General features: G+C 37.8%; 1 protein-coding gene across 1 annotated transcript in view; it reads left to right on the forward strand.

The window, feature by feature from the left end:
- The window catches only part of kon (chondroitin sulfate proteoglycan 4-like protein), a 330650-nt gene extending 314233 nt beyond the window's left edge, over positions 1-16417 (forward strand). The window contains exons 14-15 of the mRNA XM_068227423.1: positions 776-1185; positions 14429-16417. Coding sequence (XP_068083524.1) covers positions 776-1185; positions 14429-16417 — 2399 coding nt within the window. The remainder of the gene's footprint in view (positions 1-775; positions 1186-14428) is intronic.
- The last annotated feature ends 2145 nt before the right edge of the window (positions 16418-18562 follow it).

Genomic DNA, 18562 nt, shown 5'->3' on the forward strand with positions numbered 1-18562 from the left:
CACATGCTGATATTCTACCCTTTGATGTCGACAAGGCATACTCGACCGACCGACCGACCGACCGACCAATACTGATATGCATTTAGAGTAGTCGCCCAGGTGACAGATTCCCTGTCTGTTGTTTTCCTAGCCTTTTCTTAAATGATTTCAAAGAAATTGGAATTTATTGAACATCTCCCTTGATAAGTTATTCCAATCCCTAACTCTCCTTCCTATAAATGATCTTTCCTACTTTTAAAGACACCGCTCAAACTGGGACTTAGTTTAGTGTTTCCACCTTGTTTGACAGTACTTCACTGACTACACCTGGCATAACACTGTCCTTGTCGGTCAACATGACAGGGCTCTGCTGTGCCTACATATGCCTCTATGCAATCGTAACCACTTACTGCTAGCACACTGTTCTACACATCTGATGAGTTTGGATTCGTTTGGGTGATTCTTTCTTGGTGTTGCAATGAAATGAAACATGTCAACAGCTGAATCTACTGACTGGCAGTTAAAGACTAAGATTAATATTTAAAACGTTATAATCTCCATTCAGAAATTAATAATAATAATTACTATATTGTTGTTGTACAAAACAATTCATGAATAGACCAGTACTTACATCTGATATTTTCAAAATGAGAAGTCAGATGGAACTGTGTGTTTTACCTCTAATGACTTTTGATTATCAGTCTCATAAAACCCTAAGTTCGCTTTCTAGCTATATCATGTGCAATGTGAGAGTCTGTGTGTCGCAAATGACTAACTCTCTTTCCTGTATATGTAGGAGGAAAAGGTGCAGGATTTGATCTGACTGTGAGTGATGGAGTGAAGACAGCTGGGCAACTCTCCTTCACAGTAAGTGCTTGCAAGGTACGACTGAAGCACGCGTCGGACAATCACCTCCATGTATTTCCTATGCGACGGCAGGCCATAACTCCTGCACAGCTACTAACAAAAGCTTCGGATCATACTCGGACGATCCTGTACACCGTAACCAGCCCGCCATCTCTCGGCCGTCTCATGATGGAATCCATACCTACAGGGAGTCCACAAGAGGCTGTCAACTTTACCCAGCGAGATATCAATGAGAGTCGCATTTTCTATGAGCATACACATCCATTCTTTGGTCTCTCTACTAATGACTCCCTGGTTTATGATGTTCGAGCAGACTTCACGGAACCCATTCTTGATCAGGTTTGTATTTTAAGCATTAATAATAGTTACTCTCTACTATGAGCCCTGATGATATGTCCTATTGCCCACTTCTGCTAACAACTTTAGAATGACCTGATTTATAAAAATACCATTAAAAGAAACAACACTGTGATGCATGAAAGAAGTGAATACAAATAAGAATACTTATGCAGAGAGGTAAGTGCAACATCTCTATGAATAAAATTTACCTTCCACCGGCACATTACAAAAATGATCATTTTGTTTGACTGAAGAACCTTCCCACGCCATATAATGACCTAAGAGATCACTACTTATAAATTGTATGTATAGTATGTTTGTTTGTTCTAGTATAAAGCGAAAATGACAGTATTTATTTATTTATTTATTTATTTATTTATTTATTTATTTATTTATTTATTTATTTATCATGATGACAAAGTATACACACAAAAAAGATACATTGTAAAAGTAATTGTGAGTTTATTACATAATGGTTGGTAAGCACATTTGACATACTGTATTGAACCGTACCCTGTCCTAAAAATTGGGCTATACTCAGAGGTAAGAGCATGTGGTGCTGTTTGGTAAAAATAGGCTACCAGAAAAATCTTAAAAATAACTTATAGTGAATAAGTATATGGACAGGAGTTATGATTACATTATTCTAATGAATAAGAACGCAAAATATCAGGGCTAGGATAGATTTATTCATCTCAAAACATAAATGTCAATCACACTAAAATCAAGCTAGATAAAATAATTAAACTGACGACCTCTAAAGGGTCAAAAATAACATATGCGCTGTGCGCATAAGTGACTATACATCAAAATAGTTACAAACAAATTACAGAACGATGAGGTATCAACCAGATAATGAACAAACAAACATAATTACAAGGGAAAACAAAAACAAAACAAAAACAAAACATGGATGATGTTACATTCGAGTGGTTTATTGCCTCAGCTAAGTTTTCTAAATCCATGCCCAAGGGCGAAAATATCTAAAACTGTCACTGTGATGCCACATTATCAAATAATATGCTAGTAGGCAAAATAAACTCGATACACACTCTGAAACAAATAATTCGGATATAAAAACAAATAAATGTCTAGTTAAGGCCATCCTAATACATCCCATCCAAAATGTACAGATTCTGAATATGCCCCGAGCCATATGCAAATTAGAACGGTTCAAAGACCATCGACCAGAAATTTAGCTTACGGGTTAAAATAACCAAAAATTAATCAACGTTGGTTATTATTAACAAGACATAAACACATAAGACAATAGACAAAACAGAAATATAAAAATCACACACACCAGATATCTGAAAATAATGACAAATAAAGTATACACTGCATGGTTGACTTATCAGGATAAAAATTCTGATAGGTGGGCGTTGTCATGTTGTGCCAAGCAAGGCACAAATACTTCTGTCCTTCATTCTTACTATCCTTGTGATCTGGTTACTATACACAGCTGTGACACACAAAAATATGCAGGATTGGCTGGCTAGGGGGCTGCAAGATCCTTGGAATTTAACGGTCTCGCCCCGTAAACATTCTCCTTGAAGGGCGACAAGCCATCAGCTGATCCTCTCTTTATCTAACGCTGGGGAGCACAAAACAAAACTTGGCCTTGGCAGGCACTAGTCTCCGTACACGAGAGACGAAACTCATTCTCAATAATGAAGCCCAGCTCCCACTTTCAAATAGCAAAAACAGAAACTAATTCACTCCTGGCAAATACATAGGGGCTTCCTACCTATCACAAACATATCTGGTTTCACTAGCCATTACAGACTCCACTGGCCTCGGGTTCGACCCTTACCATAATCAACTCAAAAAAGGCGCCTCTGGCCACTCAGCTAAATTCCCTAGTTGTCTCTCCTAGATTAGGCCCTTCATTTCTAAATACATAGGCATCTCTAGCCTCACAACACTTATAACATAGGATCGAACCTAAATGGTCCCAAAAATCTGCTTTCCCTGCATATTAAAAGATCTTATTACAAACAACGTTGATCACAGCTCTGTTGCACATCACGTTGTGGTTGCTAAAATACATGCTGCATGCATAGATACTTTTTAAAAAAAAGGAAAAACATCCTGTACTAATTCTGTAAAATAAAACTCTTACCCACGTGACATTAAAGGCAAATGGCCTCATTACTATGTGAGGACTCTATTCATAAATTCTCTACCATAAAGTGAAATAATGTGAAATACACAACTGAAAGACATGAAAACACAAAAACACACCTGTATCTATACTAACTCATCTCTTCAAACCCATCTATCTAACTTAAATGCACTAGTCCCAAGCTAGATCATGCACTTAGCTCTGAACACATTTACGTTATTGAAATTAAAGCAAACAATTGCCTCTCTGGCTTACATTCAAATATGCAAAAATATTTACTTGAAAAATCTAATCTGCCTAGTATATCTTTGATGGCTACAACATGCTAATGGACATTAGAAAACTTAGCTTTGATGACAGGTACCACCAGCGACACTCACATGACCGCTAGTGTCATTCGGGCCTTAGCCCGACATAGCAGCGGTCTCCTGGATTTGAAGCATCATCCTGTAGAGCCCAAAAAACGGCCATGATTGTCCTGAAGGTGCTGGACTCTCCTGCAATGTGGTCGTACTGGAACTCGTCTTCTTCACCGCTTCGTAGTGCTCATGCAGATGGATTCCACCCTTAATGATAGGCTGCGATTTGCTACAACCTGTGCAAAAATTTACAGTTCAATCATGCACCATTAAATTACGGGCACAAAGCCCGGGGGCAGTTATCAGTCCTTCACAGCAGCAAAATTAACAACGGAGCGCACTCGACATACATGCGATCAGCATACGCTACCCGAAAGTTTATTGCTAACGTAAATAATGTACATAAATGAGATAGCTTGTAGATACTGAGTGTACCACTCACAGTCAATAGTTAGCAACCTAACAGTTTCTTGCCAGCCTGCACTCTGGCGTCTACTCAGATTACGTTATTTTGGTAGAGGAAACTATCTAGTTCTTTATTTATAATTTCAAAGTCACATATTTAGATTAAAATTAAGCACTTACACTGTCCAGCTGATATTTCAATTATAAAGACTTGGCTCGCTTCTGGCAAGCGGCTAAATTTTAAAGTGTCTCAACGGACAAAGCGGATACATGACTGACACAGGTTGAATCAATATGGTCGAAAACATCACAAAGAAAAATGAGAGCTGCTCCCCCACCTCAGGTCCTTTTAAGGCCTCACACTCTTCTGTTACTCACGGGGATCTCTGTGCGATAATAGCTTCCGGTCCAACGACCAAGCAAGTTCAATTTAAGGTTATAAACTTCATTGCGCAAGGTTTTGTTTGGTTCCCTTTTGAATTGGGATTACTCCTTTGCACCACAACAAGATTCAATTTACCTCAAGATACATTCTACAGCTCTGACATCTTTTAACCTCCGTTCTGGACTTTTGAACAAAATTTCCCTCTGCGCAATGTTGATCCACATCTTCTAGAACCTAACAGAAACTCTGGACTTTGTTTATATCTGATTCAACCAATTTAAATGTGCAACTCCGTCAACTAGAGCTGTTTATTCTATTGGAGATAATAGTGATACTACTATGTTTTTTAAAGATTTTATTGTCACTTTTTAAATAATTTTGTCGTATCCTACTGTTCTCATTTATATGTATATCATTTTCACCCCATTTTTAGGCCATCATTTCACTGCATGAATCTGTTTTAGCAATATAATTTACACTTGTCTTGGCTTGGCTGATGATGGTTCTTAACAGAACCGAAACTAGTACCTAATAATATTGTAATGTTATTGTAAACATTGCAGGATTGGTATGTATTGAGAAGGTGGAAATAATTTTTTGTATTTACTTTACGTGTAAGCAAGTTCAAATCGGGCCACCAGTTTAAACGCAATACACATCAATTGGACATAATTAATCAAGATTATTCTACACAGGTGGACGATAATTCTAGTCTCGCCTTCTCCATAGCATAAAACTGTGGAATACGGCTCAGTGATGGGTACTTATTCTCAAGTTCCAATGAATTTACTCCTGGATAGTTGAGGTTGGTTATCCTGCCATCGCTGTTTGGCAGCTCTTGAAGTTTGAATCTCCCCACTCCAGCTTATGGTTGGTTGAAAATTCGAACTGGTGGACATAGCATCCTCACCTACCACACCACAACGGCTTGGTTCAAACTTGAAAAATAAACGTATATCCAGGCTTGGTATCGACTTCCTTCTAATGTAGGCGCAGTCAGCTATCTATTGACCTTTGTCCTTCTGCATGCAATGACACGTTTAAACAAAATCAACTCACAGTGTTGCTCATAATTAACTGGAGCATATGACGATATGTTTCAGTATGTTATTGCTTTACATAATATTAGCCTCATTCCGTATTGACAATGCTGAATTATAACAATATAAGTTTTTATTCATCCTCCTATTCAATACATATTTAAACCTCCTTGAGGGGCTTAAAAGGTCATATCAAAAAAAAAAAATCATACATGTTTCAACCCTATTTATGGGTCATCTACAGTTTTTATTTTTTAAAAATCAGCTTAAAAACTTTACAAAGGTACAAGTGTTACAATTTTATTTCATGTTTAGTTAAAATCTTTAAAACACAATGCAGAAAATCATTGAGCTTATTATACAAAAAGCTTATTGATTAAAATGGTGTAATTGAAAAAGTTAATACCGGGGGGAGTTGGCTGTACGGTTAGGAGCACGCAGCTGTGAGCTTGCATCCGGGAGATAGTGGGTTCAAACCCCACTGTTGGCAGCCCTGAAGATGGTTTTCCCTTCCTTCCCATTCCTAGGCCTTTCCTGTCCCATCGTCACCATAAAACCTATCTGTGTCAGTGCGACGTAAAGCAACTAGCAAAAAAAAAAGTTAATGTTCAATCTTTTAACGTATAAGGACATTGAATTGTCTTTTGAAATTAGCAACTATGGTTGTCTATGACTGTAATGTTGTGAGTTTGTAGTTCAGTCTAGGATTGCAAATTCTAAATGTACACATACTGTGGTACATGAACACATAATATACGTATAAGTTAATATATTGTTGCATTAAAAAGTTTGGAAGATATTGTTCTTCAGGATTTGGATTGAATGTTTTAAGGGCTCATATTTCTCCTTCTTCTTCTTTTATGACTGCATAGGATCACTTTAGTCAGTCCATCATTCAGGTCTCTTTGAAGGGATTGTTCAGGCTTTGGGGTCCTCCCATTACTTCTTCAGATGCTCCGATCTTCGTGCCCTTTCCTCAGTTGAAAATATGCATGTTGTTGGTTTGTTTCATGTAAGGGTAAAGTGGAGGTTTGTATTCTTGAGTTCTGTATTCACTTTTATCTTATTTGTGGTGTCTTCTGTTGTAAGGCCTATTTCCTTCAGATCCTCTCTTACTTCTCTGATCCATTTACTTCCTGTTGTGGTATTTTTTGAGATGAGATTGTGTTGTACTAGTTATTTCAGAAGTCTCGAATCCTGCATCCTCATTATATGTCCAAAGAATCCCAGTCTCCTCTTACGCATAGTATCTGTAATGGGTTCTAGCTCTTTGTTAGGTATTATCCACCACTGTCTATCTTTCTGGTATTTTTTGTTGATGCAGGTTCTTCCAATCCTCCTTTTCAATTTTCTGAAGTCTGTCAGTCTTTGATTGTTTATTCAGGTGAAAAAGTGTTTCTGCTGCATATGTAGCTTCCAGTTTTATAACTGTGTTGTAGTGTTTTATTTTTGCATTTAATAATAAACATTTATTTTTGTAGATATTCCATGTTAATTTTTGTGCTTTAGCTAATCTATTTCTTGTTTGGATTGAGATTTTTTCATTTAGGTTATGTGTTATTACTTCTCCAAGATATTTAAATTGAGTTACTATTTTGATTTTATTACCATTTATGGTAACTTCTTTTAGCTGTGTTGGTTTTGGGGGCATAATTTCTGTTTTTGCAAATGATATTTTGGGGCCAATTTTATTTGCAATGGTTTGAAGTTCTGATATCTGGGGTTTTGCTTCTTCTATGTCCACTGCTAGTAATGCTAAATCGTTGGCGAAACCCAGGCAATTTGTTTTGATTTTTTGGCCAATCTTTATTTTTGGGGGACATTTCCTAAACCATTCCCTCATTACCATTTCTAGAGCACAATTAAATAATAGTGGTGAGAGCCCATCTCGCTGCTGTAGTCCTTTAATTTCAAATTACTCTGATGTTTCACCCCTAAACTTCACTTTTGATTTGGTGTTAGTGAGAGTCAATTTTATCATGTTTATTAATTTGGGGTGTAGTCCAAGGTGGCTCATACTATATATCAGCACACCAATAAAAATCCTACTTCCAAATGTCATTCCATCTGTCTTTCAAGACTTTCCCCAGACACAAACAAACACATTCACATACAAGAAGGCCACATAAGAGGAAGGCTCAGAAGTGGGAAATGAAGCTGTAAGCTGTAAGAAAATTGAACTTCGTGAGAAACCAACCACATCTACATCCAGTGAAGAAAATTAACAAATAGAGCACAATTGTAATAAAAGATCATAAATGATATTACAGAATATACTTCAAGGAACTAGTGGTCTTTGAAGTGAATCTTTCTCATAAGTTCTATTAATGATATGGCCTTAATTTGTCACTGTTAAGTCATACACTATTACAAAGTGGTAGCATATAACTTATACATCGTAAAAATGATTTGACACTTATGGTGCTGAAACTAATAGTCTAAAAGTGGATTTTCTCACAGATTCCACTGATAATGGCCTTATTTTTGACACTGTTAAGTTATGCATTGTTACAATTGTGCTCTATTTGTTTGTTCATTAGTATGTAAATACATTCATACTTTTAGAATCCATATAAGAGGCACTACTTTAGCACTTGATCTTAAATATAATCATCTCATAATGGCCTATTAGATCATATTGTTTTATCATCTTTGCATTTACACATTAATTTTTAGCTTGTAATTTCATCTATTTTAACACAATGTCTTATTTAAAATGTTGTTTTAGGACAGTTTGACTTAATTGTGTAAATGTGTATTCACGGCTGATGATGACCCCGAGTAGGGTCGAAACTAGTATCATATTATAATGTAATGTAAACATCTGCATTGAAAATTTACTGTATTGAATAGGTGGAAAATCTAATTTTAAATAAATCATATGTAATCTCAGTTCAGTACGGACCAATTGGAATGTAATTCATAATTCTTCATGAGTCCATGAACAGAGATATTGTCTAGGTGATGTCTGTCTTTATAATAATTCATGGTTAGCTGGTAAATCGACTTCTTCTCGGCGTCCACCTCTTCGGCCTGGCCAATGTGCGACTCAAAGCATATATTGTGGGATCTAAGATTAGTCCTTGCTTGCTGGCTGGTTGAAAGGCTATCATGTCAATACACCTGTTACTCCCATCGGCATCTAGGACAGAAACTGCTTCGTGCACTGTTAAACTGTGATCTCTCAGCAAGTTTGCAATCATGTGTCATATTGAATGACGGCGGGAATTTCTCAATACCTCCCCGTGAGGACAGGCACCCAGGACATGGGCAAGCATTTCATATTCTCTGATCTATTTAATTTAATAGAGAAATGTACACTCAAGTTTGAGCATTAAATAAATTTCACATTTCAGTCTTTGCTATAGTCTGTTATTGTCCTGGTTCTTTCCGTGCAAGTTATGATGTGGTATCTACTACACTTCTGCCCACACAAAGTGCACTTACAATCTTCGTCTGGCTCATGGGACTTCTGGTTTACGCATATCTTGTGGTGAAACCCATGTATGGAGAGTCGTGTTATCACGTGGCGCTGTGTGTTGCACTCTCTAGTCCATCTATCGTCCGTCATCGCTGGTGAGGTGTAGTAGTCTAGGTCAATTTCACTTTTCTTCCTTTCCCTGATGTATACTAGTGCCCTGCTTGCTTCCATTGATTGTAGGTAGAATTGTGATCATAAGTCTTCTATGAAATATGTCTCCCGCATCATTTTGTATACCATCCGGGATGGCGCTGTCTTTCCAACTCGGGTAATCCTCTTCATGAACATTGCTTTTATTCTTTCTATTCTCATCAGGTCTCCAATCTTCAGCTTTTCCCACACGATCTCAATTCCATATGTTATCACTGGCGCTACTGTAGTCTTGAAAAGTCTCATCGCAGTGCTGATTGATAGGTTTGAAATGTTTTGGATGCTGTATGAGGCTCTGATTGCTGCTGCCGTTCTTTCTTGAATATGTATACCAAAGGACGCTGCTGTTGTCTGTAGTGTTATTCCCAAATATTTGTAATTTCGTACCTTTTGTAGTGGCTTTTGGTGTAATATTATGTTGTCTTTGGGCGTTAATTTCCCACCTTTTCTGTAGGTCATTTGTACTGTCTTTTCTTCATTTATCTGTAGGCTGTTTTCCTCCGCCCAGGTGTCTAGTCTGTGGACTACCCTTTGCACCTCCTCCTTTTCTTTCGCTCCGATCAGCATGTCATCTGCGTATAGGATCAGCTCTGCTTTTGATCCTTCCTCTACTATGCGGTTCATATCTGCTGTATAAATGTTGAAAAGTGTGGGACTCATGGGATCCCCTTGCATAACTCCGTTCGTCTGTATTATGTCTTCAGAAATTTCTACGTTGTTGTTTATTCGGATTATGTTCCTCTGTAGACATGCTTCAACTCTTCTCACTAGTGGGTCTCTCTCGCCGATTGTCAATTTCATTTTCTCGATTAGCTATCGTCTGTCGATTGAGTCGAATGCCTTCTTGAAATCAACAAATACCGCGTGATATTTCCCTCCTTTGTGTCTTAAGGCTTCTTCTACCTGATTTATTAGGTAGTTCACTGCCTGGAGTGCTCCTGCTTTTCATAAAACCGAATTGATTTTCTGGAATGTACCCACTGAAGGCTTCTAGTAATCTTTCATTTAGTATCTTCGTGAAAACTTTAAAGGATGCATTTTCAAATGCTACTCCTCTAAATGAGTCTAGTGATGTTCTGCTCCTCCTTTGAACAGTATCTTTAGAGTCGCTGTGTTCCATCCCTCTGGTATTTTCCCAGTCTATATACATTTGTTCATTAGGTCTTTCCACAGTTCTTCCATCTCGTCAAGTGAGTCTTTTAAGTGTTCCATGTAAATTTTGTCTGGTCCTGCGGATTTCTTGTTTCTCCCTCCTTGTATTGCTTTCCTAATTTCATACATTGTTATTGGCTCCAGAGCATGTGTGGGTTCTGCTGTTTCTATGTCATATGCTTGCTTCAGCCCTTCCTTATTCAGTATGTTCGAGAAATGATGTTTCCACTTCTCCATATGAATTTCTCCTGTTGCAATTGACGTCTTCTTTTTCAGTGCTATGTATGGGTCTGATTTTGCTTCCTCGGCTTGTTTCCTTCCTTGTTTCTCTCTGTATTTTCTTCTTTTTTTCTTTTTATTAGTTCTTTATATTTTTTCCTTTTCTCTGCATATGCTGTTAGGTCGTCTGGGCATCTGTATAATTTTGCTGCATTCAGGGCCTTTAGAGTTGCTTTTCTTTCCTTGTAACACTCTTGGTCAAACCAAGCTTGTGGATGTCTTCTTTCCTTTACTGTTATAGCTTTCATTATTACTTCGGTGGCTGTTTCTAGGGCTTCTTTTAGTCTTTCTTCTTTTATTAGGTTTCTCGCTTTCCCGATGTCTGCCTTGCTTTCTTCTATTGTTTCCCGCTGGATTTTTCTGGTATATATACTTGGCGTTTTTGCTTCCTTCCTCTTTTGTTGGATTTCCATACGTAGGCGTGTCATTATAGGTATGTGTTTCCTTATTGGTGCTGCCGATGAGTTCCATAGGCCTTCTTGTTTACACAATTGTAGTTGTACTCCTCTAAAAAACAGTAGGTCGATGGCGCTATGACCGTTCTGTGCAAAGTAGGTTGGTGTTTCTTTTTTGTTCGCTATTCTGAAGCCTTCTTCTTCCAGTGTCTCAAGAAGGATGCAAGTTTTGGTATTTTCTTTGTCTATCCTGTAGTTAAAATCTCCAGCAAGTATTACGTTCTTTTTTGCTTTCGTTTGTTCTATGGCTGTAGATATTTTATCCATTATGTTTTCTATAGGTGTATTTGGCTGAATGTAAATTCCTATTATTGTAATTTCTGATGTGATTATTGTGGCCATGTTTTCCTCCTTGATGATTCGCTTGATATCTCCCAGTTTCCCTTTTATGAAGATTGTAACTCCCCCTGCTGGTCTTCCTTCTGTCGGGGTTGCTAGCGGGTGTATACCATAGTAGCCTTGCAAGTCCATAGGTTCCGTGAGGAATGTCTCTGTCAGTATCATAACATCTGTGTCGTCTATTGTCTTCTGTGATATGTGGGGTATTGCATTTCTTATTCCCTCTACATTCCATAATAATACACTTATTTCCGTGCTTGACCGAGGTTCCTTCTTGTTTGACAATTAGGTGAGATGTTTACTGAAGTTCCACCCCTCGTTCTTCCTCCGGTCTCCTATCATATCTCCGAAAGCGAAATCTTCTGACTTTTATTCCCTGTGGCCAGAAATCCGCGCTCTGTGCATCTTCCAGATAGATGTATGGGAAACCGACCTTAAAAGCTTTTCTGTCTCCCAGTGTATGAAGTTCTTCACACTCTATGTGTCCTATAATGCCATTCCTTTCCAAGAATTTTCTTATATTTGTTGCAGTGGTGCTCTGTTTAAGCCGACCTACGTACAGCCATGCCATTTTTTCTGCCGCTTCTAGTTCACCGTCATCCTTTTGTCTTTGATTGGTTAAGGGCAATATGTTGTTCCATTCGTTTCTCGTTTCCCTTATTGTGTCTCTCTGGTGATTTTGATTCTTTTCTTTGCATGTACTGGTGCTTGTTTCATCGAATGCATTTTGTGCTGTCCTGACCGTGTGGTTTATTTCTGTTGTAGTTTTGCTTTTTAGTCTTTGGTTAATTTTTTGCTCAATTATTTGATCTAGCTTGTTTTCCAGGAATTCCATTATGTTTTCTAATTTCTCATTTACTGTTTCAACATTTATTGTCGTCTGCTTGACTATAGCGTTATTACGTTTCTTCCCTTGTGTTATTGGGAATGTGGGATTTGCTGCGTGTTGTATTCTTCCGTGGTGGTTTTCTTCATCATCAGCAGATGGTGTGCTATTCTGATTCTCAGTTGCACTTTCATTTATGCGGCCGAGAGATGTCCTCATGTTATTTGTTTTCCCGAATGTCTTCTAGGAATGATCTATACCCTCTATATCTATACTATCCGGATTGCTGCTCTCTCCGGTAGTTGGCGCCTTTGCCTGGTTGTCTTCCCCTCGTGTTTCTTTTGTTGCATCTATAGATGGCGCCACCTGTTTCGCGCTGCAGCTTTCGTCCCCTTCTTCTTCTTCTTCCAAGTCAATGCGATGTTTTCTAACCTCTACTGTTGTGTTTGCTTCGAAAATGTCCACACTATTTCCTGGCTTCACTTTTTCCTCTAATGCTTTTATATATTCTGTTATAGTACTCACTGCGTTCAGAATTTTATCTTTGGTGTCCTTCTTCATATATCCTCCCATTTCAGCTATATTTCTTAGTTTTTGTAGAGTGCTTTTTGCTTGCACTTCCATGACGTACTTCCATATACCATTTTGTAGAGCTAGTTAAGATCTATAAATCATTTTCTTAAAGTTTTTGTTCTATCTGCAATTGTTTGGGAATGCAGAACTTGTAAGCATCAAGGTCAAACATTTTTAGTTACTTTTTCTATTTTTTCTGCATGTGCCTTGTTTGAGTTTCTTTATAGTATATAGCCTAGTATTTAAGTTAAGAATGCACCTAAACATTCACCAAATTTCATTGAAATATTTCCTGCTATTTCTGAGTTACAGTGTCACAAACCCACAGCCAAACATTATTGTCACTTACAGTTCAATGACCGAAAACAAAATGGTTGCAATTCAAAATCCATGATTATTCCAGAGAAGAGCTTAATGTTTTAGCAGTTTACATCATTCCTTCTCAAAAATACACTTGTTACACAATTTTAATGAAAATTGCTTTGTAAATAGTTCTAATATCACTTATATAATCTACAAAAGAGTTACAACTCAAAATAACTCTTTCGAATTAAGCAAAGCAACTAATGTCAGAACATTGAAAATCATTAGAAGTGCTTCCTGGCATGAATACATTAGATTTTTTGTTGTAACACTTTTGTAGGTTGTAAAGCTCAAAATAAGATATATAAGGGGCAGTCAAATGGAAAACTGAACACCCACTACAACGTGACCAAGGTATGGTTTTATTCAAAAGAAATTACCAAAGGCATTAATACATTTATCCCACTGGGAGACGAGACAATCAATTCCAGTTTTGTAGAAAGAGGTAGGTCACTGATAGATCCACAACTGCACCCACTCTTGCACGTCCTCATCTGAATGAAACTGACATCCATGAATGTCTTTCTTCAGGTCACCAAAAATGTGAAAATCATGAGGGGAAAGATTCTGACTGTACGGAGGATGTTGAGGTGTTTCCCAACCGAATCTTTGAAGCATAAGAGTAATGGCTCAATGGGCTTGCCCTGGGCGCGCATCATCATCTCGGAATCTCCTATGCCACTCGTGCATACTCGTCATGGACATGCAGTGTTCACCATACACAGTAGATATGCGACAATGAGTTTCATGTATTCCAGCACCCTCAGCCACCAGAAAACGAACCACACTTCTCTGCTACTCTTTGTTAGTCTCCATTTCTACAGCTGGACAAACACACTAGACCAGTCCTTGTACCGACAAAGACATAACCCAACAACTGCGTTCACCTGTGAGTTGTCACTATGCACTTCTCCTACCACAGCATGGCAGTATCAATACTTAACAACAGTTTTGTCACCTTTTGTGCGGAATGTGTGTTATGGCGGGTGTTCGGTTTTCATTTGATTGCCCTATATACATTGATGGTAAAATATCAAAAATGCATTATTTTTTTTTCAAGTTGTAACCCTTTCGTTCTCAGCCACTGAGTTTTGTTATATGTACAGATAATGATCTTCCATTTCTGACATTTTAGATAGATACTCTACAAATTAAATATAGTTATACAATTGTCTGCACTATATTTATGTACTTATTTTTTCATTTCCAATACTGATATTTATGCAGTTTCATATATCATTTTATCTTTCCTCTTGATTTGTTAGCAAATTAAAAATATATGAGGATTTAATATTTGTTTTATCATTTCAGTATCTCCACATTGATATCTCAGTGTCATCTGGTGGATTGGACCAGTTTCTTGTGCTCACACCACTGGAAGTAGAGGAAGGTGGATCTGTGGTGGTCCGGTTCAACACTTCTGGTGTGGTGGACTTCTTGGAGACGCATGCAGATGTTGACATCCCAGGTGTCATGGTGCAGCTGTCAGCTTCCTTAATGCATGGAGAGCTTTGTGTAGCTGGGGAAGGAAATGCCACAAGCTTCACTCCAGCACAGATGGATGCAGGCGAGGTTGTGTACCAACACGACCACTCTGACACGCTGTACGATGAGCTGCAGTTCTCTCTACTGCTTGAACCTGGTGATGTTGTGCTCTGCAATGCAAGTCTGCCAATCACAGTGCATCCTATTAATGATCAACCATTCCATCTCATCACTCAAGCACCTCACATATCAGTGGTGCAAGGCCAGGCTAAGAACATCACGCAAGATGATCTGCTCACAGAAGACCCTGACACTCCTCCTGAAGAGATCATGTACATTCTTATAAACGGGCCCACACAAGGTCGCCTCACATTCAGAAACAACAGTATGAATGACTCTGTGATGATAGTGAAATTCACACAGGCAGACATTAATGCTGGTCATGTCATCTATGAACACTCGGGCCGTCTCCTGCCAGTTACCTTTTACTTCCGGGTATCAGATGGTCGTTTCAACCCAGAGTACACAGTTTTCAATGTCCATGTGCTCCCAGTGTCTTTGAACGTTACTGTTGGTACTCCTGTACTACTCCAGCAAGGCTCCAGTGTGGCAATGATAACCAGCGATCAGCTCATAACCGCCTCAAATGCTCGTCTTGATAATGTACATTACAACATTACACGTCCTCCTCAACATGGTATGATCTATGTGCATGATGTGGCTACTAAAGAGTTTGGGCAGCTGGATCTCGACAGCAAGAGAGTAATGTACATGCAGACAGACATGACTACTGCAAGTGATTCTTTTGAAGTGTCAGCTTGGTTGCCAGAGGGCACTGCAGTTGTTAATGGTTTAGAAGTAAAAGTGAATGTTGAACCACTGCTAAGAATTGGTAACTTCAGTCCAATTGCTGGAACAAAAACACGCATCAGTTTGGATGTTCTGGATGCCACACCTTTGGCAAAACTTACAAACAGCAACCCTAGTTTCCAAGTACTCCGTCACCCACGTCTTGGACGTATGAAGAAGATCATTCGTAGCTCTGGTGAAAAGCGTAACATGAAAGAACGTGAAGTGAAGCATTTTTCACATGAAGAAATTAAAAGTGGTGTAATTTACTATGTGGTAAGACAATTGCCAAAACAAGAATCAGATGGTGCTGAAGATAGTTTTCAATTCCTTTTAGCAGCATCCATCTTTCAGCCAGCCCTGGGGGAATTGAGGTTCAGAGTACGACCAGAATATGAGAGCGACATGTCAGTCGCTCCAACAATGACTGCCCCCTTACCCCCCAGAGCAGCGGGACCCAGAGATCCGGAGGGTCACGAGGGGGGTTTGTCCGTGGCTAGTCCCAACATGAGCAGTGACTATGTTCTGATTGTCAGCATGGTGTTAGGAGTGGTGGTGTTAGCTGTCCTTGTGATTGTGGTCGTCAAGTGCAGGTCGGTTCATGTAGGTCGCGAAGAATCACGAACCTGTAAGTCTGACCTGTCTGGTGTGCCGCCCGTCCCACTCCCACGGCCGCCCGATGACTTGCCGCCAACATCCCCTCGTCCTAAGCGGTTTGCATCTAATGGTTCACCTACTCCCGTGAACAATCCACTTCCAACACCAGCCGCCATGCTGCAGTGTAAAGTGATCCCATTAGAGCCCGTTGACTCTGTCGCTAGCTCAGAGCCAGACCTGAACTCAAGATACCCATACGGTGTCGCAGATGAGCCTGCTGAAGACTGGAGTAGTTATGATACGTCAGAACTTGCATACCCGCCCAGAACAACTAATCCCATGCTAAGACGTAACCAATACTGGGTATGAGAATTGCAGGTCAGTACCGTCCTGTAAAGACATCCCTGTGAACTTTAGGGAAAATACTGAACATTAACCAAAGAGACACTAAATTCTGGCTCTAAAACTGAATATAGCCTATATTGTGGAGTAATACTTGCAGCAGTTTTCTCAAGACAAGAAAGAAGTATAGCCCTATGTGACTGAGATCTCCAAACTTTTCAAATAAAAAAAGAAAGAGAGAAAGAAAGAATAAAAAATAATAATGTTAATAAATAATTAAATCTGTTACCAGTCACAACTTTTATTAATTTGTATTCCACAACATGTTTCATAGTTTATACTGTATAGTCAGGTGGTGAAATGGTGACATTTAATATTGTTGCTCTATTTGATACACACAGAGTATTCATCTTTCATTCAGCCCTGGGGGAGTTGAGAGTATGAGAGCAACATGTCACTGTTGATAAACTTGAGATGCTGCATTTATTCTTGTACTGACTTGTTTAAACCTATCAAAAACTAATGTACCACTAATATTTGTTTATTCATTGATATTGTAAACATGATATGAAGGTCTTTGAATTTGGGCTACACAAATGAAAATTATTGTATTGTTTTCTATTCTTTGATGTTGTAATTAAGTTAGACTTTGATGATTGCCGGATGAAGAAAAAGTATATTGTTCTCAAAACTTGTTTGATGAATAATACTTTCAGTAATAAAAAGTGTATTGACAAGTTGGATTAAACCATAATACTATTTTACATAGTGTTTAATAGGTTTACCGACATGTCAGTCGCTCCGACACTGACTGCCACTATTTCAGCACCTAAATGCATTGTGGAATATAAATGGGTAAAAACTGTGGCCGATAACAGTTTTAATTATTAGTAAAAAATTAATTGTCAAAGACAAGTCCGTCATTAAAACTTGGTAATTTTTAATAATAATGTTTTTGGTTTTACTTTTCACTACCTATTCTGACAGTTTTAGAAGAAACTTTTCAAATGACATATTCAGTACTGGTATCTGAAATACATTCCTAGATAACTGGAAAATTTAAAGTGCAACAAATACAGACCAACCATGAAGTTTATTACATGCAATTAAGGTAACTTTCCTAAAGAAACATTATATTGAATAAAACAATTTTTGACAATGACATAAATTCACACCAGAATTCCACAAGCAGTTTTAATATTTTGATAAAACAGTTACAAGACACCACAGGTTATTTCAATACATCACAATATGTAATTGAATCAGAATATTAGAACATAACATAATATTACTAGGTTTGAAATCTTAATGGGAAGGATTCATGTACACAATGAAAGAAAATATAAACTTGACAGAATCACTTTTAACATTTTTTAATGATCAATCAACAAGACATCAATCAATACTGATCTACATTTAGGGCAGTCACCCAGGTGGCAGATTCCCTATCTATGATAGTGTTAATCATAGATTTATAAACATCCCATATGCCTTGCTTATTCAGAGACAAATATTTAAATACCTCTTAAGTTTTTTTTTTCAATTTCATGTTCATTTATATTTATCCAACAGAGGTAACTGAAAAAGGAATAACTCTAATAATGTTTCAGTGATTTGACCACAAGTCATTGAATATGAAAAATAATACAGTTATGGCTCAGATTTACAACTTACTGAACAGAACTTACTAACAGAAAATCAATTTTATGTTATCAATTTATCAAGTCTAGAACTATGAAATACGAAATCATTTGAATGAAGTACACTCTCTTTTAATCTGTAAGGATGAGCTGATATTTTTTGTTTTTTAAATGATAATACTGTATATAATTTTTAATTCTGGTTTTGCAATGAACCAGAGAGCCTTTATTTGATCAACATGGTGTCAAAATGTTACCACCTCCTATTTATAATTTTAACAGTTGTTCAGAGATTACACTAAATTAAGATAAGGTTCATAAATCTTTTTGAAAAAATTGGCACATCCCTAATATTTAACATAGGCTTAGGCCAGGGGCCCCTAAAAGAATTGCAGAAAGATAAAACCTCTTACTGCCAATTTACAATCTTAATAATTTTATTATAATAGAAACAAATTAATAACTTTTTAAAATATTCACTTATAATATTATCATCTTATTTTATTTTTTATATACAAAGGTAAACTAGTGT

The sequence above is a fragment of the Anabrus simplex genome, chromosome 4 (assembly GCF_040414725.1).
Source record: "Anabrus simplex isolate iqAnaSimp1 chromosome 4, ASM4041472v1, whole genome shotgun sequence".
Taxonomy (NCBI): domain Eukaryota; kingdom Metazoa; phylum Arthropoda; class Insecta; order Orthoptera; family Tettigoniidae; genus Anabrus; species Anabrus simplex.